The sequence below is a fragment of the Benincasa hispida genome, chromosome 12, assembly GCF_027475165.1.
Source record: "Benincasa hispida cultivar pf3 chromosome 12, pf3_genome.v1.1, whole genome shotgun sequence".
In the NCBI taxonomy this organism is placed as follows: domain Eukaryota; kingdom Viridiplantae; phylum Streptophyta; class Magnoliopsida; order Cucurbitales; family Cucurbitaceae; genus Benincasa; species Benincasa hispida.
The window spans coordinates 37139244-37163798 of NC_143489.1; the positions used below are offsets into that span (position 1 = coordinate 37139244).

A 24555-nucleotide genomic window follows, 5' to 3' on the forward strand; every position below is an offset into this window, starting at 1 on the left:
TACTTCATTCTTAACGTTGTTTATGTAATTTGGTCTAAAATATCCATAACATGTGTGTGTTTTTTAAAGAAAAATAAAAATAAAATTTTGGATAACTATTTTAAAATAGAAGAAAATAACCACAAATTTTGGCCTCCATTTTTTCGAGAAAAAGAAAACTAAAGAAAATGTCATGACACGAGTTTTGATTTTTTATTTTCCCAATACACTTTAACTCAGAAAGTAGTTATCATGTATGCTTGATTTAAATATTTGAAAAAAACCAATAAAAAACACTTTTTCAAACATGTTTTCTTTATTGAAAACCAAAATTTATTATTATCATTTTTTTTTTAAAAAAAAAGATCAACTTTGAAACATCATTTCCAAATAGTAAATACAACTTTGAAAACTTTGGATAGAACTTTAAAGAAAGATATTTATTGGATATGTGTCAGAGGTTGGGGCAACTGAACGTGCACTATCTTGTATTCCAACCACGGATCTCTATTCTGATAAATCCACTCTCAAAATACTCGAAACCTAAATTTTTAAATTTTTTTAAATAATTATAATACTAAACTCAAAATCAAATCTTTACAAAAATTCTCTCTTTTTCCAAACTAGCTATGAAAATTGAAAATTGAAAATTGTGAAATGGACGAAATTATCGAAGTTTTGATTTTTTTTTTTTCAAAATATTGATGTAGATAAAGATTTCTAAACAATTATAAAACACAAGTTAAAATGTCTACTTCTATTTATATTAGGATAATACTTTAGTGCATTTCGGATATTATCTATCTCTATGTATCTCACTCACATTAGACATATAAAAAAATAAATAAAATAGTCCAAAAAAGAAGTAAGAAGAGTTTGTCTCATAATAAATTATGATTGGACAATTTGATTGAATGCACAAAAGCACATGTGATGCACTAAGTATTTTTATTTACATTATAATCACATTTGCGACATTTCTTTACTTTTTTTTAAAAAAAAAACAATATCATTTTGGTTTCTAGGTTTTTGGTTTTTAAGTTTCAAAATATTATACATTTAGTTTTTAAATTTTAGTTTAATTTTAAATTAATCATTACGAGTGTGTTTGAGGCAAGAACTGTCCTAAGACTATAATAACCATTGTTTGCTACCATAAATACTATTTTGTATTTCTCAATTTGCTACCGTCAACACTATTTTAAAATTCCCATTTATAGTATTTACTATTTTACATTCATCATTTTCTTTGTTGCTTAGGTGTCTATTGTCTCCTTTTCGAACTAAAATAGTTTGCACTCCAAACACATATTATTATAACTCAAACTAAAATAGTCTACACCCCAAACACAAAACTATTATAACCCAACTATAATAACTTAGGACCATAATAACCAACTCATTGTCCAAACACACCTTACGTTTCAAAATGTTACAATTTTATTGATTTTTGTTTCAACGTAGTCTCTAGGTTTTAAGATTTATACTTTTGACTTTTATTTTTTATTAAATACTCACTTTCAGTTTTTGGTATTAATGTCCATTCATTAATTACAGATATTATGAAGTGATGACCTAGAAAATGTTACACTTTCGAGTTCTGTTTCAATTTTAGTTCTTTTAAATTAATTAGTAGACATCAACACTTTAAGAGAAATGTGAGTATTTAGTGAAAATCGATGTTAAAAGTGCAAATCTTGAAATTTAGAGACCAAATAAAAACAAAACCCAAACCTCGAGATTAAAATTGTAACATTTTGAAACTTAAAACTTAAGACTAAAAGTATAAAATTTCGAAATTTAGAAACCAAAATGAAATTAGACCCAAACTCAGGGACCACTTTTCTTTTTTTTTTTTTTACAAAAAATTGTATAATTAACATTTAATATATTTTTGACGATATAGTGAAAATGTTTATTAAACCCATATGTCGGCATCAAAATCCATACTCTTTTGGGACTTCATCCAAATACAAAATGTGAGAGGAGGGAATGGAATCTTTGACTTTGAAGTCGATAGTATACGTTTTATGTTAATTAAGTTATGCTCACGTAAATACTTGATCCAAATAAAACCTCTATTTCGATTCATTTCTCCACCCACATATTCGTTGAATTTATAAAACAAGTCACAATACAATGTCTAAAAGAAATTAAATAGACATACACTATCACTTACACAATTAGAAATTTAGAGGCATATAATATATATTTTTTCATTAAAGCAAAGAAATTAAATAGCTTCAAACACAAAAGCTAAATAGCTTAAATCCCAAGAACTAAGAATGCGTTTGTAATACATTTTTAAATATTTAATTTAAAAAATAAGTCATTTTAAAAGAAATTGAAATATTTGATAATTAGTTAAAATTATTTTTTAAATATATTTTTAATTAATTTTTATCAAAAATATTTAAATAAAAATGAATTTTTTGAAAAATATTTTTTCTCAATTCAATCCAAACAAGCCATAAAATAACCAAAGTTTATCAACGTACTAATACCATTTAATCGAGACAAAATAGATACAATTATTAAAAGTCAGACTTAAGAGTCTTTTATTATTAATTTTTTCTCTTAAAAAAAGAAAGAGAAAGAGAAGAAAAAGTAGTATTCCATATTTCACTACAGCGATAACATACCAATTAAATTTGGTGAAGTTATACAAAATATATATAAATTTATATCAATTTTGAGTATTTCTCAATTATGTCTTTAGATATTAAAACTTTTCATTTTTACCACTAAAATTTAAAATTGTTCCAAAAATAACCCTAAAATAAAAGATGAAAATTGATACGATAGCTTGATATAGAAAATCTGGAAGACGTATGTGATAATGTTTACAATAATATAAAAGAAAGATCTAAAAATATGTCGCTGAGATCGTTACATAATTACATAACCAAGATTTTACATCACTTTCTATGAATATTTACGTGAATTATGTTATAACTTATAACTGATTTTATATCTTATTTTAATGAAAAAAAACTATCCAAATGTATTTTTTTAAAAATAAATTTTAAAATTTAAGAGTAAAAATGAATCTTTCGAACACATATCGAACATAATTCGACGTTTCTAAAATCCAAAGTTTATAGATATCATGTATGAGTTTAACCATTAAATATTCGTTGAATAAAAAAGTTGTACGAATGATTTATTATAATCTATACTAAATAAATTGCAAAAAAATGCCACTAAATTTTGTCATTTGTTTTTATTTTTTAAAATACTCATATTCTTTCAAAAAAAAAAAGAAAATAACTTCAATATTACTCTTTACCTTTCATAGATATCTCAAAACTACAATAAATCTATTAGGTGGCGTAAGAATTTTGAATGAAAATCAAAATGGATATGGTAATTACTTGAAACAGTGTGACAATGTTCGATATTTTCATCCACGTCATCACCATATTGTTTCAAGTCTCAATTTTTATTTAAAATCTAACAAATTTCTACTCCGACAATAATTTAAAAATATTTATAAAAATCAATAATAATATTAGAACTTTTGAAAGAACGTGGAATTCTACCCAACAAATGAGGATAATTCTAAGAAATAGCCCTAAAAGTTTTTCAACTTTCACATATAGGAACTTTTTGGCCAAATGTTTTAATATCTCATTTAGGTGCATCTCGCCCAAGATCGATATGGAGACTAAGGAGGCGTTTGGGACAAGAGTTGGTTATTATAGTACTAAGTTATTGTAGTTGGGTTATAATAGTTTGTGTTTGGATGTAGAGCATTTTAGTTTCAGTTATAATAAAATGTGTTTGAAGTGTAAACTTTTTTAATTTGAGAAAGAAATAGTAAATACTGTAGTAAATAATTAAAAAATGATGAATGTAAAATAGTAAAAAATTATAGCAGACGGAATACAAAATAGTATTTACTATAGCAAGAAGTGATTATTATAGTCGTAAAATAATATTTGTCCAAAACATAGCACCATGGGCTAAAAAAGATACTATTTGTAAAAGGCTAAAAAAAATGGAGTGCTATTTCTAACCCTTTTTGAAAAGAGAAATATATAAGTGTATGATTATGATCGGATAATTTAATGAAAAGTAGGAAAATATGTACCGTTTCATCAGATGCAATTAAGTATTTTTAACCCCAACCAAAAAACAACAACAACAATCACACTCAGCTTTGTGTGTCTTATTAGAATTATACATACCATACAGCCAAAACCACTTCTTCTTTTCTCTCTCCATAGCCTCCACTTTCACCAATCCTTTGTTTGGTTTGGTTCACAAAGGGTATGGGGAGCTTATGAGAGAGAGAGAAAAAAAGACAGGTACTGTAGTGGGAGAAAGCGCTTCTGCTGGCCATGCCCACTATAAGCTCTGCTCCCAATAAAAAAAAAAAACCACAGCGCCATTACTCTTCTTCTTCTTCCTTCTAATTTCTTTCACTTTGACCCCATTATTGTTGTACTCAACCAAATGAAATCCCTCTAATTTCTCTTCTTCTCTTCTTTCCCAACTCACAGGTGCTTCTTCTTCTTCTTCTTCTGTTAATGTTTTTTTTTTTTTTGTTTGGATCTTCATTTGATGTTGTTTTATGTTGGGAATTGGAGGATTTTGTGTGTTTTTTTGTTGACCCATTTTGGGGTTTATAGACACAAAATGGCTACATAAACCCCATTTTTCCTCTGTTGTTTGGTTGTTTTGAAATTCAACCTTCTTTAATGGCATGATTTCTTTTTAGGGGTTTAACATTTTGATTCTCTTTGATTAATGCCCCCTTTTTCTTTTTCTAGTATCAAAAGCTACACAAGAATACTATACTTTCCCACTTTCCCTTTGTTGGGTTTGCAAAAGAAATCTTACTTTTTTTTTTGTTCTGTTTGGTGTTTCTGGGTTTGAATTTTTTTTCAGGTGATGATGGATGAATATGAAGCAACAAGAATTGTATTCTCAAGACTTCAAAATCTAGACCCTGAAAATGCTTCTAAAATCATGGGACTTCTCCTTCTTCAAGACCAAGGAGAAAAAGAAATGATTAGATTAGCTTTTGGCCCTGAAAGTTTACTCCATTCCATGATTCTCAAAGCTAGAAATGAATTCAACTTCAAACCTAAACTTAATCTCCCATCTCTTGAAATTCCACTTCCAAATCATTCCTTTCCAAACCCAGATGATGAATTTCTCACCACACCCACTAATAATAATCCCAAAACTTTTTACAATGGAGGAGGTGATTTTGTAGATGAGTTTCAGTTTCAAGAACATCACCATCATCATCATCAACAACAACTCTCTTTCCTCAATGATTGCTCTGTAAATGAAAACCCAGATTTCTTTTACCCTGCTCCTCCGGCGAGCCCGAGCGGCGGAAATTGGTCGGAGGAGGCGGGGTTGGGGCTTGGATGGCGGCCGTGTCTCTACTATGCTAGAGGGTTTTGTAAGAATGGAAGTGGGTGTAGGTTTTTTCACTCCGGTGGCGGTGATTTGGGTTTGAAATCGATGGTGCCTGCCGACGGCGGCGCCGGTGCTGCCGTCGGCAGTGTTGGAAGGACGGAGATGGTTGAACAGTGTAATGATGTTGTTCTTCTCCGGTCGAATTCCGGTCTGCAGCAGAGACTGGGAGTGGGATCTGGTAATGGTTTTTTTCCTTATTCGCCGACGGCGGCTTCTGAATTGCTTCTTCATCAGCAGCAGAACGAAATGCGAAGGTATCTCAGCAATTCTTTTTGTTTAATTACAAAATAAATAAATAAATTTTTAAATTTTATTTAATTTTATTTATTTGGTCTATTAACTTTCAAAATTTTAAATTTGTGTTAGAGAGTAACTTAAAATTTGGAATTTCGAGAGTTCATCGAACAAATAAACTCAAACCTCGAGATTAAACTTATAATTTTACCTAAAACCCAAAACCAAATTGGTGTTAGGGAGGAACTTTAAAAAAGTTCTTTTAAAAAAAACTTTAATATTTAGATTAAAATATCATTTTTATCCATATATTATTATTCAATTTTAGTCTACATAGTTTTGATTGTCTAATTTTAATTTATGTACTTTCAATAAATCTTAATTAGTCCTCGTTGCTAGTTTATTGTTGATTTTTTAAAAACACTTTTTGTAACTCCTTAACATTTTTACTATAAATTTCACCTATTGTATTCTCCTACATAAAAATTATTATTATTATTTAATCAAGGGAAATTATTTCAAATGATAAAACTATTGAAAATATTTACAAGATATAGTAAAATTTTAGAACTATCAATGATAGACGCTAATTTATCAGTGCTATCATTGATAGTTCTAAAATTTTGTTATATTTTGTAAATACTTTGGTTCATTTTTTGTATGTTTAAAAATAGTCCTTTAATCAATTTGGGTAAAAATTAACTATGAGAGACTAAATTTAATTTATTGAAAGTAACTAAAATTGGACATTTGAACAAATTTCAAAGTATATAGATCAAAATAAACGAACTTTCAATTTTGTGTTTAATAGATCTTATCTATTGGATTTTTTTTAAAAAAAAGTTCACATATTTACTAGGTGCAAATTGAATGTTTGAAGTTCCATTAGACATGAAATTCAAATTTATATTTAGTCGATATTTATTTTTAATTTTTTTCTAATATGTCGGAGATTTATTAGACACAAAATTAAAAGTTCAAATACGTATTTGACATTTTTAAAATTTAAGGATCTACTAGATAAATTTTTTTTTTTTTATAATTTATTAGAAACTTTGATAGTTTCCGAGTAGAATAGACATAAATATCAAAGTTTATGGACTAAATTTATAATATCAATGTTTCGTCAAATTAAATTATTAGTACTTTCACTTTAATGAAATATTTAACTAATGAGATGTAATTTTTTTCCTATTGATCCTTTAAATAATTAGTTGAAATGTGTTTTTGGTGAGGTGATAATTCAAAATCAATTTTAAATATATGAACATCACTTTAAAAAGTTTGAAACCAAACAACACGATATACAGAGCGGTGGCCGGTTTATCCATGGTGGAGGAATCGAGCATCGTGGGGAGATTCCGGCTAGAAAGAACTGATTTTTCCGGTGGAGGAATGGGAAATCCGGCAGCCAGACAAATTTACTTGACATTCCCAGCAGAAAGCTGTTTCAAAGAGGAAGATGTGTCCAAATATTTCAGGTTCTAACTTCTACCATTTTGTAATATTTGGATTTAGGTTTCTTTGTTGAAAAAAAAACACAATTCCTATTTTAGGGATATTTCAATTTTCATTGTTAGTTTTAGGTTTCCAATTTTCAAAACAGAAACTATACATATATAATATATTTCTTAATTTGATAACGCTTTCATTTTTAGTTTTTAGTTTTTGAAATTTAGGTTTATTTCTTCTCAATTTCATTTTCATCTTTCTCGAAAAACACTTGATTTTTTTTAGTCAAATTTCAAAAGCAAAAACCAAATTCTTAAAAACTATAATTTTTTTCCTTTATAGTTTTCAAAAACTTGACTTGGTTTTTGAAAATGTCATTTTTGGTAACCATTTGGTTTTTGTTTTTTGAAAATTTTATTTGTTTCACACACTTTCTTGATCATGATTTTCATATATTTTTTTTAATGTAAATATAGGAATTCTTAGTTGAATTCCAAAAACAAGAATAGTTTGCTTTTTTAAAAAACAAAATGATTATCAAACGGGGAAGTTTGACTCGGATTTTAAAGATGTGTGGACAATAAAACAAAAAAGAATAATAAGTGAAAATAGTGTTTATAAACTTAATCATCGAAAACCAAATGATTATTAAACAAACCGTAGTTACATTCATTTCAAAACATTATTGCAAATTGTATATCATATTTCAAATGATAGGATTTCTTATATTTTCTTTTCTTTTTTCTATTTTTGGAAGTTTCATGATTCTAAAAGGAGAAGTTAAATACATATATGCAGCATTTATGGACCAGTTCAAGACGTGAGAATCCCATATCAGCAGAAGAGGATGTTTGGATTCGTAACTTTCGTGTATGCCGACACGGTTAAGCTTATTCTGGCTAAGGGGAACCCCCATTTTGTATGTGATTCTCGTGTTCTAGTTAAGCCTTACAAGGAGAAGGGCAAAGTCCCCGACAAGTTCAGGTTTTGTTCTTTCCCTATCTATATTAATTATAGCACTTTTGTTATCGTCAAAACCGCTTTCCACTTACGCCTGTCATATTTCGAAATGATTCCAAACCTTAAAATATTCTTTGTGAGTAAATACTTGTAGAGTTCTTTTGAAACTACTTTAAAAAATAAGCCATTTTAACAAAGTATTTTGATTGTATCGTGAGATCAATTGAGGTGTGCTTCAGTCAAATACAAGTATTAAAGAATTTTGATCATCAAAGCACTTTAGTAAAAAGCACTTGGGCACAAATCACTTTGAATTTTGGTTTATATGATCTTAAAAGTGTTTTAAAGTACTTTGGAAACAAGTTCATGGGTAGAAAATACTCATTAAATAAGTACTTTCTCACAAAACACTTTCTTTAAAAGGAAGATTTTTTGGTGGTGGAAAAAGTGGTTTTTGATCCCAAACAAAGCCTAAATCTTATTTTAGTCATACTCTCTCTTGTGCTTATTGTATTTTGATTCCTAAAATTATTTAGCTTGCCTTGATTTATTATTATTATTTTTTTCAATTTTTATTTTCTAGTCCTTTTTCCCTGGCCAATTGAAACTTTATATTTAAACTATAATTAGGAAACAACAACAAATTGAAAGGGGGGATTTCTCTTCACCTTGTGGTACTCCTACTGGTCTTGATTCTAGAGATCTTCATGATCTCCATCATGGTAAGAAACCAAATTCTCTCTCAATGATATTTTGTTTGGTTACAACTTGTAAGATTAGGAAATGTTACACCGTGCACATGAGTTGGTCCAATTATTAAAAGGATGAAGTTATAAACTTGGATGCTTTACAGTCATGGTATGGACTCAAATGTATATAATTTTGAAGTTTAACGTTTAAGGGTTCGTTTAATAATGTTCTCGACCTTTTATTTTGTTTCTCATTTTACGTGCATTGTTGTGTTTTAGAAACAAAAAGCATTTAGGGGGCGTTTGGCGTGCAGAGTTGAGTTGATAATTATTATAGGAGGAGAGTAATTGGGAGAGTTAATGCGAATAACAAGGTGAGAAATGTGAGTTAATGTGAATAACGAGATGATAAACCTCTTTAATAATTGGTGAACCAAACGGTGGGTGGGTTTTTTTTACCCACCCAACCCAACCCAACTTGGGGGCCAAACGCCCCCTTAATGAATTTGATTATCATTTCGACCTTCATGTGTTGGTTTATTCAACCAAATCTAAAAAGTGATATGAGTATAACTATGAGAATTCGAAAACAATCTAGCAAAGAGAAAATCTAGAATGGGAAACGTAATCCAAGTCCAACACACTTGTTTCTATAAAAACAGGAAACAAGAAACGGATAATAGGAAGTCAAAGCGTCATTAAACGAGCCTCGTCTAGCTATGGAAGTATCTCGGGAAGTTGCTGTTGTAACTTGTTTTATAATGCAGGTGCAAGAATGTATTACAACAGTCAAGACATGCTGTGGAGGAGGAAACTGGAGGAGCAAGCTGATTTGCAGCAAGCTCTTGAACTTCAAGCTTTAAGAGTAATGAGTTTGCAACTTGCTGATCTCAAAAAGCCTCACCATCATCACATTCCTCTTTCAACTTGTAGCCCTATTCCCTCCCCCATTCCCTCTCCTAATACCTTCAATCAAACCCTTTTCCATTCAATTCCTACCGACTCACAACTTCTCCAAGGTACATTTTTCTCTCTATTGCATAGGGCAGTTTCAATATCACAAGTTGTTCTTCATTCTAGCTAAATAATCCACCTGTCTTTTGTAGAGGATGGGTCGAACCGCTTGCCCGAGATTCGCATCGAGCCTCAGGTGGTGAACAATTTTGATTCGACAGCTGATAGTGATAGTAGCAATGGCAAGGAAACTGACTTGCAAGAAACTAGGTACTAAAAGGTGCTAGGTTAAAAAATGTTTTTCGTCTCTAAACTTTCATAAAAGTAGTCAAGCTTTAGTTGGTAATGACTTAGTTCCTATTCATTCAAATTTATAACAACTTAGTCCCCTGAATGTTAATAAATAACGATTTAGTCCTTATACTTTACAATTTGTAACGATCTAGTCTTCATTGGGAAAAATATTAGTATAATTTAAGGATATTTCTTACACGTGTAGATTAATAAACTGATTGTTTATAAACTATAAATATTAAGTCGTTACGTGATAAAAATTAACACTTAGAGACTAAATTGTTACAAATGTTAAAGTAGAGGGGCGAAGGGACTAAATTGCTACAAATTTGAAAGTATAGAGACTAAATCGTTACTATCAAAGCTCATGGACTACATTGTTAGTTTTATGAAAGTTTGGAGACAATGTTTTTAACTGAAGTTCTATTTGGTGGTGGTTATTATTATTTTTTATTTTTTATAACAGAAGCAAACATGTGTTTATGAAGAAAAGCCACAAGGTTCTTCATTGACATTTCTGATCTGATCAAAAGTAAGGTCTCTTAAAATTGCAATTTCGATTGTTTTTGTTGTGTTGTAGTTTGGAGCTTAATCTTCCTGACAGCCCCTTTGCCTCTGCTTCGTACACGCCAAGTGTTATTGAGGCCGATGAATCGGATGCCTCAACTGACAATCATTCTGCAGCTTCATCCTTCATTGCAGCACCCTTCAAGTCTTTCAACTGCCAGTAAGACCTTTTTTCTTGCCTTGATCATTTTAACAATATTCTGATGAGATTTGTGCATCAATTTCAGGTACTCTTCAGGCCATGGAGCCATTGGATTGTATGCAAGCACGGGTGGACCGACGTGCCGAGTTGGGATTTAGCGACCCCTTCAGCTCATCATGTAAGTTCTTCCTGGGCTTGATTCAACAGTCCAAAAGTTTTGTTTTTGATCCAAACCATGTTGTTGTCTTGTACAGAAATTTCAAGAAGTGTCATAAGAAAGCCTACATCACCAAGGACCTGAGAATTACCATAACAATAGTATTTATTTAAAATAATAAAAAATCATAGGAATGTCAAAGTCTCGAGATCGACCCTCTGAAAGAAGTTCTTGATAAAAAGAAAGCTCTTGCTGTCTCTTAGAGTTTTTGGCATTTTTTTCGTCCCGTGAAGTCTCCCGACAAATGTGAAAATGGGAGAGGTCATTCTTCTATGAAGATTGTTGTTGTTGTAGTAGTAGGAGCAGCTAGTGTTAGCTTTTCAATTTAATTTAGTGTTAGTTGAAGTGAAGACAGAAGTAAAAGAGAGGAGAAACAGTAAAAGGAGTGTAAAATGGCAAAGAGAGACATTGATTGACATGCAGTTTTCGCTGTAATTCTCTTGCCAATGTAAATCTTACAAGAGGAATTCAAGAAAGCCAACATGTTCAAAATTCAGTCTTCTTTGTATATCAAAAGTGTTAATGATCAATGATAATGGCCCTTTATATATATTGCTGAATTGGAATTTTATGTGCTCTTGAATATTACAAACTAGCATCGATTAGTGACTTTAATATTTGAAATTATTATCTTTTGTTTGTTTATTCTTATAAGATTTAGTTTTAGGGAGATTTTTAACGATAATAAAAAAAATGAGAGAAACTATTTACATAAAATAGCAAAATTTTAATTTTCTTTTATAGAGACTGATAGAGGTCGATAGAAGTTTATCCGTGTCTATTAATGATAAAAATTGACAGAATTCTATCATTGATAGATAGTGATAGAAATCTATTAGTGATTATTAGTATTTTTATTTTATGGGATTCCAATGGTAGTGTGAGTGATTTCTTAATTGTTGCTTAATTTTTAATGTCTTTTCAGAAATCTGGTGCCCAAAAGAAAAATCATTTTTCCATTTTTTTAACCGTATTAAAAATATTGGAGTGGATCTCGAGTTGCATCTATATTTGCGGTTCATTAAATTGCAAATAGTTCAATTATATTTGCAATGTGACGAACTCTTCTTCCTTCTTAACTTTTTAAATATTTTATAATTTTTTCTATGATATACCGGGGTGAGGAGATACGTAACTATTGTCCAACTTGAAAATGGTTGATTATGGCTTAACTTCAAATATTTTTTTTATGTTATATTGTAGATTTAATAATATTTAAATAATTATTACTTTTATAATTGAAAGTTTTATTCAACTTTAATTGTAAAAATAAAGCATCATCCTTTTATAATATAAAAATTGGACCATTACTCCTTTTTCCCTACTATTTTTTTTCAATTTTTTTGCCTCGTTTGATAACTATTTGTTTTTTCGTTTTGGTTTTTGAAAATTAAGTCTATTTCACTCACATTTTTTTCACCTTTTTTTATAATAATTTGCATCTTTTTTAAGTACAATGGTTGAATTTTTAGCCGAATTCAAAAAGCCAAAACAACTTTTGAAAGCTACTTTTTTTTTTTTAGTTTTCAAAATTTGACTTGATTTTTTAAGCCATTGGTGAAAAGTAGATAAAAAGAAGAAATTTAGAGATGAAAGTAATGTCCATAGGCTTAATTTTAAAAAATAAAAATAAAAAACAAAATGATTAGATCATAATTTGATTTATAATTTTAATCAAATAAATGATCAATTTTATTAAAATACCTTGGCCAACATGAGCCTCGATTTATGAGGTTCAATTTTTCACCCTTCATATGTTTTTTTAAAAAAATATTATAAGAAATCTAACAATTCAAACCAGAGATGAAAGTTCAAACATATAATCTTAAAAAGAAATTGGGAAAAATTAGTTTTGGTCTCTCAATTTTTAATAATAGATTTGTTCGGTCTATGAAGTTTAAAAAAATGCACGTTTTGGCAATGAATTTTAGAAGTAAATCTAAAGATCTGATTTTTTTCCCCTAGTGAGGCATTTGAAATTGCAAAATAATCATAATAATAAATAAATAAAATACTATTTTAGTCGTTGTAATTTAGGACTTATTTATTTTAGTTTATGTCGATTCAAATGGTCGATTTTATTCATTGCATATTCAATAAATCTTAAATTTAGTCTCTCAAAGTTAATTTTTATATAAATTCTTTAAATAATAATAATACTTTTCATGGAAAAAAAACACTACATGAATATGTTTCCAAAATTAGTCGTAAAATGCTAATAAAGTACATGTTTAGGAGTGGTTTTGAAATGATTAAAATAACTTTTGTCATTTTTGAAATTACTTTGAAACACATCTTTAATTACTCAACAATTTAATATTTAATTTTATACTGTTAAACGCACTCTTCATACTATTAAAATAGATTTGAAATGATTGAAAGTATTTTACGAGTGATATTGAAAATGATAAAAATTATTTTAACCATTTTAAAATTGTTAGGTTGTATCAATTTGGAACATAAATTTTCAATTTAATCAATTTTAACCTTACTTAGACAAGAACTACAAACCTTAAATTTTATAAAGTTTTGTAATTTAAACTATCTAATAAGCTCTCATTCTGAGAATTATTAAACAAAGTTTTCTCTTATACATTTAATGAATTATATATGCGTGCGTGTCTGTGTGTGAATTTTTTCGAAGGAACAACATTAGAACTATTTTTTTTTTGTTAGAATTGATGCATTTTGAGAATGTTATTCGATGGTTAATTTGTGTGTTGGTCAAACTTATTATTGTACAAAATTTTATCTGATTAAAATTAATGAATTTAAACCAATTTCCTTCAAAGACCTAACAAGCTTTGATAAATTTTCCAAGATATTATTAATATTTTGAAGCCAGAGTAGACACAACTCAACAGTAATTAACATATGCTCATTTTCTCAAAATCGAAGGTTCAAATTAATATTTTGAACAACTGAATTATCCTTAGAATCTAGCAAATCTGAATAGAGCAATGATTAGGCTGAACCTGACCCATATGTTTCCCACTTTTTTACCACACAAAAACGAATCATAAAAAAAATATTTTTGAAAAAAAAAAAAATGTCACATGACAATATTTTATTGCACTATTTCACTAAAAAAACAAAAAGGAAAAGAAAAAAAATTGGCTACTTAAATACATTATTGAATCAATCAATGCATAATAGAAACAAATAGATAATGTCAGATTGTACCTTTTGAATAGTGGCAATAAATGGTGTTTCACTAAATAATGCCACATGAAGCTATGGTTGCAGCAACTAATGCAAGTAGATTGTAGAGCCTTGTCAACATCAAAATTAATGAATAGTGTGTTACATGAAAATTCATTTCAATAATAATGTTACAAAAATACCAAAGTAGTAGATAATAAGTTGTTAACGACTTGTCAACTCATAGGGGACATGTAAAGCATAATCATGGGGAGCACAACATTACCTTTAGTAGGGATGACATTTTTTTTTCCTCATTGGATTCAGGCAAATTCTTATCCTAAAATTTTTATTAAGGCTAAATTACCAAAAAAAAAAAAAAATATTTGTAATATTATCTTTGATATTTCATACACAGGACACAACAAAATTTCATATACTAAAAAAAGTATGGCATTAAAATTTTAGAAGTTGTTTGTTTTTTTTGGGAATGTAGATAACAAGCATATTTAAATGCCAGAATTATAGATGTTAGAAATTACAGATGTCCGATATCATTAGATGTTTGTTTGTTTTATAGGAATATTTTTAACATATCTAGGAATAATTGGATAACTATGTTTGTTTTACACGATTTCTACTTGTAAATGTCGTAAAATTACATAATGTTCAAAGAATGTCATTAAGATTATTCATTAATTTATAATTAATAAAATATAATTTGAACTTGTATAACATAATTTTTTTAATTAATTTATATTTATTTTTAAATTAATATAATTTTGTTATATTTTTTTTTCTCAACAAAACAATATATAGTAATTTATGATTTTTTATAAAATAATCAATTTAAATTTGAATTTGAATATCTTTTTTTAAAAAATAAAAACAATTACAATATTATCAAAGAGAGTGAAATACATAGTTGATATTATTTATTTTAATTATAAAATGAAAATAAAGAAGAGTGTATTTATATATTTATTTATATTTATATATACTAGTTTGGTTTGTAATATCTAAAATAACTACATGTGAACTTATAAACAAACTTAAAAGTTGACTTATAACGAATTTATAAGTTGAAGTTGTTGAACTATTTTTACAAAATATAAATTAGATAAACTCAATATAAAATACATTATATAAAAGAGTGTGCAAATTAAAATTGAAACTATTCTATTTTGAATTATTTGCATAATTATGTGTCATTTAAATAGTTTTGATGTTTATTATTTAAATATTTAAGTTTTTTTTACCCCTATCTTGGTATATAAATAATTATATTATTTTTATGATCTACTCTTGCTAATTAAATAAAAATAGAATTAGTTTTAAAATAATACATTATTAATTAAAAAAAAATCCAACCAAAGAAAGCAAGAAACAAAGAAACTAACAATGAAAAAAACTAAAGAAGTAAAAAGATTGATACAAATTATAATCTTGAACAAAAATTATTTCCCTTCATCATGTCTATCATCATTGTTACACTTTTTTTTCACATATAACACAGAAAAAAATCCAACCAATAAAAGAAAAATATATTTTTCTTATTAATCACCCAACCAGATTAAAAGAAAATAAAGACATGTCAAAATAAATTTACATTTAAGTAATTAAATATTTACATTCCTATGTATCTTTTGATGTCAATGGAATACAACCATTCGGGTTGATTCTACTCTTCATGATTTTACCTATATAAAAAAACTGTTGGTAAATACATTTAAGTTATCAAATTTCATAATATTGAAAATTCAGAAAGTCATTATGAATAAAGAGATACTCTACCATTTTTCTTTAATTTTGATGGAGTGTTATAAAATGTATTTATTTCCTAACATGCATGATTGGTTACAAATATTCATTTATATGTAAATTTAGGATATAAAATAATATTTAAAGTATTCAGATATAATAATATTTATTAAAATACTCTAATCTTTTTCATTGTTTACTTCTTGAGTTACTCCAATTGTGTTAACTTTCGAACTCCACAAACTTCTAAAATTATTCTATATTTTTTTCTCCAACAAATTTTTAGTAGATGTGTTTTATTATCTACACATTCTTTTTTTTTTTTTCAAATATTGGTTGGATTTTATATGTTAAAATTATGAAAAAAAAAACGAAAGATATTTTTACCAACCGTTTTGATGTTGTGCTATATTTAAAATGGAAAACATATAGTTCATTTAAAATTTTTAAAAGTAAAAGCTCAAAAAGAAAATTTCTCCACGAATCCCACTATTATAATTTTAACATTTATATCACTATTAAAATAATTCATTAAAAAAAATTTCTCAATTTTTTTTTTTTATATTTGATTAAAAAAGCTAATAATTATTATTTTTAATGTAATTTCTAAATCTCAAGTAGCATACACTTTTTTACGAAGGTAAAACCCCTAAAAATGAATATAAATAAATTGTTATCTTATTTCACCAATTTTAGAAAAATAAAAAAGTGTTTATTAACTTACCTTGTATTAAATATAACCATAAATTTATGGTATCAAGAAAAATATTAAAAAATTAATATAATAATTAAATTAAAAAAAGATTCTAGGAGAAAAATAAAATTAGTTGTGCTTTATAAAATTAGGAAGATTCAATCAATTTTACTTCTTACTAATTTTCTCCTCTCTCCATATCTCCTCCTTTCTCCTAGATTTCTTGCCCTCCCTCTATATCTCTCTCTCTTTTTTTTTTTTTTTTTTTTCATATATAAATCTATTAAATCCATTACAATTACGTAAAAAATCAAATTGGATAGAGATCATTATCTATGAAATCTCTAACAAGAAAATGTACATACTTCACTTCCCATTTTTCTTTATCCTACGCTTCCCATCTTCAAAACTAAAAGAAAAAAAAATGAGTCAATAAAATATTTAGAAAATCATAAATTAATTAAATAGACAAAATAAGCATGTATTCCTATTAATAAAGTAATATATAGAGAAAAAAAACTATAAACCCCTAAATTGAACACACGCATCAAATAAATATTTACATCTTTCATGAAATCAATACGATTAAATAGACAATTACATCAAATAAACATTTACATCTTTCATGAGATCAATACGAACACATGCATAAGGAAGAAACCTGCAGAAACTTATTAAAGAAGACCATAAAATTGTATATTAAAATATTTAGGAAAAAAGTTTGTCTTATTTTCATTCATGATCAATGTTAGAAATGATTTGTTTTAAGTTTAGTCATCAAAATTTATTAACAAAAGAAAAGATATAAAGAAAAAAGAACTCTTCTGTTGTTCGACATTAACAAAAGAAAAAAAGAACTAATAGTTGAATAAAAAAACAATCATTGGATTAGGATTGGCAAAAATTTTCGTGGGGTCGGATTGATCTGAATGGAACAGTTTGATCGAGAATGGGGTCAAACTGAGATTATAACTAGGTCCGGAGATGGGAAGGGTATATCTATCCCGTCCCTGTCCTCGACCCTGATTATTATTATTTTTTATTTTTTATAAAAAAACAACAATCGGGGATGGATCCTTGCGAGGACCTGTTTCCCCCAAGACATCCCCGTCAATTGGGGATGGGGAAATACCCGGCAGGGATGGAGAATCCCCAGCCCCGACCCAACCCGTTGCCAACCCTAAGTTGGACGACATGATGTACCTCGGAAAAAACATTCACGTCGGCATACTGCTCTAGCAGTTGAGAGATATTGTGAAGATGATTTAAATTTCTTTTACTTTTCTAAGCAATTTTCTATTCATTCATGACCAATTTTAGAAACCATTCATTTTAAGTTTAATCATTTGAATTTATTGGTAAAAGAAAAAAATCTATACTATATTAAAATGGGCTAAGAGGAGAGAACTTTTCACTTCCTTCTTTGCCCTTAACTTTTCTTGTAAAGACTATTTTGCCCTCACATTTATATCTTTTCATGATTGTACCATTTACTCTTTGTTAAAAAAAAAAAAAAAAAAATAGGTACATGAAAAAAATAACTTCCCATGCAACTCCAGATCAAAACAACACAACTTTTCCAATTCATGGGTGTGATAATCTATCTATAAAAAATAAAGAGAAATCGATAGTCTTATAGCCAATTATTGTCAATTTTCATATTAAAGTGATGCCACAAAAAGTTCTTCTATCATGCAAACCTTTCTAAAAATAGTGTGGACAATTTTTTTTTTATCTTTTGAATGAAAACATTGAACCGATCAAGATGAGGCCCTACAAATTCAGAAACTTATTTCATTGATGGAGAGGTATAATAATCTATGATTAAGTTAGTAGTGTGTATTAAGTTTTTTTTTAATATATTATTTCATTAGAAAAGGGAAAAAAATTTGGATGAGATTTAAGTTTGAGTGCCTCCAAGAGAAATAGATTAAATGTAGTTTTTTGAATTCCATGTTCCTTCTCAACTATTGTTTCTTCTATCCACACTTCAATCAATATGGGTACATAAATAAGATGATGAAGAGAAAAGTAACATATTTGAAAATATTTAGAGAAAGAGAGTACCGAACTGACCTGTGGTTGGTGTACAAAATTTTGGACAAATTTTGCCATAATTAGAAACTTCAAACCAAAATCAATTCTATCATGACTTCAAAGCCCATCGTTTTTTATGTTTATTTTATTTTACTTCATATAAAAGATTTTTTTCGGGAGGTTAGGGAGTTATGGAGAAAAGTTTTAGAGAAATTGTTTGTAAAAGATGAGATTTTTTTTTGGAGAGGTTAGGGAGAAATGGAGAGAAGTTCTAGAAAAATCATTTGTAAAATATAGTTTAATCTTTTTTAATTTTAATTCCTTTCTTAATCTAAAAGTTCCAATGAACTATTCTTTTTTTTCTCTCTTTTCGTAATTTCATTTATATTTATTATCAATTGTATTGATGAATGTTTAATTTGTTTAATATTTTTTTTTGTTAATTTAATGCTTATTTAATTTATTAAAAATATACTTTTTAATAATATATATATATATATGTATCAATGCCTATAATTCTTATATAAAATACTTATTTTTTTCTCTATAAATCAATCCACATTTGAAGAAATCACACAACAATTAATCTAAGGTAAGATATCTTAATATGTCATTTTTATTTATACAAGTTAATATATAACTTTTCGTTTAATGTATTTTCATTTAATTAATGTATCTATTTTTATTATTTTTCATTTTCATCTCTCTTTTTCTTACTTTAAAATTTAATGTCCAATATTTACAATTTAGACTTAATGAATTGTATAATTATTCAAATTTTATATTTCATTGTACAATTTATGTTATAGAGAGAGTTTCAACTAGGTCAAAAACATTTTATATTGATTTTTTTTATTTTTTTTCTACAATTTGTGGGTAGGAGAATTCGTCCTTTAGCCTCAACACGATAGTACAAAATTGATGTAAGCTATATGTGCTCAGTTTGGTTGCTTCTTATATACGTTGTAAATTAACCTATAAGAAAAACTATACAACCTTATTTACTATTTCTTTCTTGATTTCATAAAATCATATTAAATATTTTCTTTTTAAAATAAATGAAAAATATTCCTTTCACCGTTCAAATTTTACCCTCAAAATTTACACTCTAAAAGATTGTGACCATGTGCATTGCATAAAGGAAAAGACTTCTATTCTTTTGTTAGATAGTAACGAAAGGAAACTAACTAAAAATTGTTGGGAGACATGATGTGCCTTGTAAAAAACGCTCATGCCGATAAAGATTTCTTTTGAGAGAGATTTGGAAGACTATATAAATTCTCTTACTTTCCCAAGTAATCTTCTATTTTTAACTTTCATTATATAGTTAGGATATAGACCTTTTTATGATAAGGTGTCTTCCAAAGAAGGTGGTTTTAAAACGCATAGTAACTCTTCGTTGTATTAAGATGTCTTTTGGGCAAAAAGGGAAGAAAAAAATTCTCCAATTTAGCCCCATATCTATCTATATAATATATGAAAAAATAGTTAAAAATGTAAAAAGAAGATGTCTTTATAGAAATCCATGTTTCAGGAAATGTCCACTCTCATGGGAATCTTGGATTCTCACAAAGCAAAGTATTCCTTGATTCTAGTTTAAATATTAAATCTATCTATTTTGAAATTGAAAAAGGAGAAACAAAATTTTCACTATAATTCTATTTTGTGGTTGTAGTTGATTCTATTAGTATAAGATCAAAAGAAGAAAAATGTCCAAACACATTCAATTTGAAAGTAATGGCTAGTTGACAAAAAAATTTGTGGTTCACAGTTTCTTGATAACAGTTTTCACTTAAAAAAAAAATTTGAATTTATAGTCAAGTTCATACAATAAAAAAAATCGAACCTTTTTTTAAGAAAAAAGTTTTCAAAACTTAATTTTAATGTTGAAAATCTCTATAAATCAAATGGTTATCAAATGAGCACAGTTTTTTCTAATGGTTTGTTTGCTATTTATATATATTTTTTCCTAAAAACAAAATTCATAACGACATGTAACGATTTTATATATATATATATACACACGCGCTTAAGCTTAACTACTTATGATTTATCTTTTTAGGAAAAAAAACAACTAAAAATCAGGAGGAGTTTAATAACCAACTTTTTCTTTAGGGTTTGATAAATATTTTTTTTTTGGAACTTGCAAGAATAGTAAAAAAAAAAAAAAAAAAAAAAAAAATTAAATCGATAAATTTAGTAATATTTTTTCAAAACTTGCAAATATAGCCAAAAAATAAAAAAATAAAAATAGATTTCCATTTTTATTTGTAACGATCCACTTTTCAACATTTACTAACAGGACATTGCTACATGCATGCATAGACTTTCGATAAAAATTTTAACTCTTTGCTTAAATACAAATAAAATGATTTCTTGTGTCAAATAAAATTAATAAAATTTTACCAAACCAAATTAAAACATTTGTTCGGGGTCTCCGTAAAAACATAAGTTTAAAATTGGAAAAGATTTAAGACCTTGAAAGTTTAACATAAAAAGTTTTAGAATTTTGAATACCAAGACTCGTTGCAAACATGAAAACATTAAAATATGAGCAAAAACTTCTGTCTGGTTCCAATGATACGATTATGGATTCTTCTTGTCATTCGTTGGTTTGTTTCTGCCCTTACATGAAAAAATATAATATAAGAAAGGGTGAGCATTAAAAATACTCAGCAAGTGACCCACTACTAGGCCCACTAGGTGAACATGTTAACCTTTCTATCCAGGCACCAGTGTACATCCTATAGCATAGCAGTCGTGGTGATCCTGAAGGAACAAAAATCAGTCATAAGTGTGAACTTGAAGGAACACAAATCAGTCATAAGAGTGAGCCTGAAGAAACACATATCGGTCATAAGTATGAGCCCAAAGGAACACAAATCAGTCGTAGGTGTGAATCCAAAGGAATAGATATCAGTCATAAGTGCAAACCCAAACGAACACATATCAGTCATAGGTGTGAACCCAAAAGGGTCACAAACATAAAATGTATACGACCTGTTAAGAAGGCTAATAGTTACCATTTAAGTGTGTAGATTGTAAACATAAAATCCTGAATCATGTTTACAACAGCATAACTCAAGAATTACCAAAATGCCCACAGTCATTACATCAAAAGAGCATAGCAAAATCATTCCATAACACTTAATATTAGCGCACAATCTTATCATCAACATTTTAGTTATGATGTTTGGTTCAAAAACAAACTAGTTGTAAGACACTTACCTCAATATTAAGTCTAACCAAGTATTCATCCTTCGTAATCTTGAATCTTGAATCAAGCTTAAACATAAAATTTAAAATTAATATTAAGGGCTTAGTTCCAATCACCAAATTATCCAAAATAATTCCAAAAAATCCTACCCAAAGTATGGTTCGATTCAAATTCACCTCCAATCCTCTAATTTAAGCCCAAATAATTAGCAAACCAAATTTCTCTTCATTTTGAATGAAATTCTTGAATCAAGCCCCATAAACATAAATTGAAATTAGCTTACATAATTAAAGCTTAAGCCAAACATAAAATTTACTATCAATATCTCCAAATTATCCAAATGTAGCTTGGTCTAAAAATCACTTCCAAAATTCAACCAAGTAGCCCAACCTAAACATAAATCAAAACCAAAATTTAATAACTTAATTTTCTTAACCAAAACGGCTCAAAGTGCTAAAAGTCACCAAAATCTTGCCAAAACTATTTCCAAATCCACTGGTCAACATGTTGATGAATCCAAAATTCCTCAAAACCTCAAATTTAACAACCAAAACCCAGATTGTAGAAATGTTTAGACACCTCCCGAAATTGGTAACCAAAATCTTGAAGAACTCAAAAGAAACTTACAAAAAAAAAAAAAAAAAAAAAAATCAGTTTTATGACAAACCGTGACAAAATCCAGCGACGGAGTGGCTATTAGACGTCAATTTGAGGGTTGCTGCAGTGGTCGACGACCAGATCCTCACTGGTGGTGACGAAAGGCGAACAAAGTGAGAGAGAGAGGTCGACGAGGAGAGAGCTCAATGGAATCAAGCGGACAGCTGTCGGCGTGCACACGTGCACATACACGCATGCACGCACACACACACACACTCGCACACGTGCACGCATGCACTGTACATACGCGCACACATACCCACGCACTCACGTATATATATATATCAATCACATGATATATATTATATTTTGTATATTAATTGACTAATATACCAAAGATAAAATATATAAGTTATACAATATATATACCAAATTTATCATTCGTAAATTGTATTTATCGGTCAAGGAGTGTTTGTTCATTCACTACTATTTATTTGACTCAATTTCAATTCTTATTTGTATACAATAGAATATTATTTTTCTAGTACATTATGTTATGTTATTAACCATTTTTGGTATTTAGTCATGTGATATACGCCATATTATTTATGTTTTTTTTCCTTTCTAAATTAGGTATATCAATAAACTAATCTACAAAATATGACATATTTATTTTACAATTGATATACCTAATTAAATATAATCTATATACCATAAAATTATATAAAAAATTTGAAAATAAAACAGATTAACTAATATAATTTATATTTGGTACAACACTTGACAAAATTAATGCATTTAACATATATTATCAACATCAAAATTGTACTAACATAATGAAAATAATTCTATATCAACATGAAAAAATATAAAAATAATATTGATCATAATCAAACAAACATCTTAACCATAACACAATTAAAGTTATGCTATATCACAAATAAAGTATATCAATTGATTGATATACTAAATTATAAAGTAAATCAGACACACCTGTGCATTCAGTAAAACTGTAAAAATAATTAAAAAAAAGATGAGAATCTTTTTTTTTTTTTGTTATAATTTCAAGTTTAGAAAATAATTGTTATATTTGCAGATGCGGTTGTTTGTTTTTATTAAGAAGTTTAATAACAAATTTTTGTAAGGTCCTTACTAGATTTCAGTTTTGTATATTAAAAAAAAAACTATTTTTTGTCCTTTTTAAATTTAGCTGAAAATACTATTTTGGTTTCGATTGTTTAAATTTTGTTTAGTTTTATTTACATACTTTCTAATATCTAATTTTCATTTATGTACTTTTAATAAATCTTAAATTTAATTTAATGACTAGTTTATAGTATTTAAGGGTCCATTTGATAATATTCCAATTTCCTGTATCTGTTTTTCATTTTTTAAGAAACAGACTTGTTTGATAATTATTTTTTATTCATTTTTCTAAAATTTGAGAAAGTTAATACATTACCTATATATGTTAAAGAAACTTATTCATTGTGACTATTATTCATTAATAATGTAGGTCTCATTTGGTAATCATTTAATTTTATTTTTGTTTTTGAAAATCAAACTATAAACACATCTTCTACCTCTAATCTCTTGCTCTGATATCTACTTTTTGCCCATGTTTTTAAAAATCAAGTCAAAATTTGAAAAAAAAAAAATAGTTTTTATAAACTTGTTTTTGTTTTTTCAATTTGGCTAAGAATGCAACTCTTCTACTTAATATTGAGACAAACCATGGTAAGAAAATAAAAGAAAATAGGTTTAATTTTAAAAAACCAAAAGAAAAAAACAAAATAGCTACCAAACGAAGCTTTAATGTTTCATCTTACATTTTTAAATGTGATAATTTTCATAAATTAAAATTGATTCTAAATTATTAAAAATATGTTAAGAAATTATTTTAAATATGACAAAAGTGATTTTAACAATTTCAAAATCACTTCGAAATAAAATATGTGAGAAATAATTTCTCTCCCCATATATACGTGCTTGTTTCGAGTGGGGGTGATTGTCATGTGTCAAAATGCTTGTAAATTTGTAGGTGGTATGAGTAAAGTTTGAAATATCGATTAGTTTAAACAATCTTTTAACATAATGTTTCATGTTAAAACCTTTTTTTTCATTGAAATTATTTAATTAAAGACTTGTGTGTTTGATTTTAAGACATTCAAATTACTATAAAGA

General features: G+C 27.5%; 1 protein-coding gene across 1 annotated transcript; it reads left to right on the forward strand.

Annotated features, from left to right (window-relative positions):
- The first annotated feature begins 4127 nt into the window (after positions 1–4127).
- Positions 4128–11474, forward strand: LOC120067261 (zinc finger CCCH domain-containing protein 46-like). The gene is made up of 10 exons (XM_039018791.2): positions 4128–4484; positions 4873–5669; positions 6960–7130; positions 7900–8085; positions 8692–8783; positions 9518–9769; positions 9857–9974; positions 10579–10725; positions 10793–10885; positions 10962–11474. Exons 2-9 carry the CDS (start codon positions 4876–4878, stop codon positions 10863–10865), a joined length of 1833 nt encoding a protein of 610 aa, XP_038874719.2. The 5' UTR covers positions 4128–4484; positions 4873–4875; the 3' UTR covers positions 10866–10885; positions 10962–11474.
- Positions 11475–24555: the final 13081 nt, after the last annotated feature.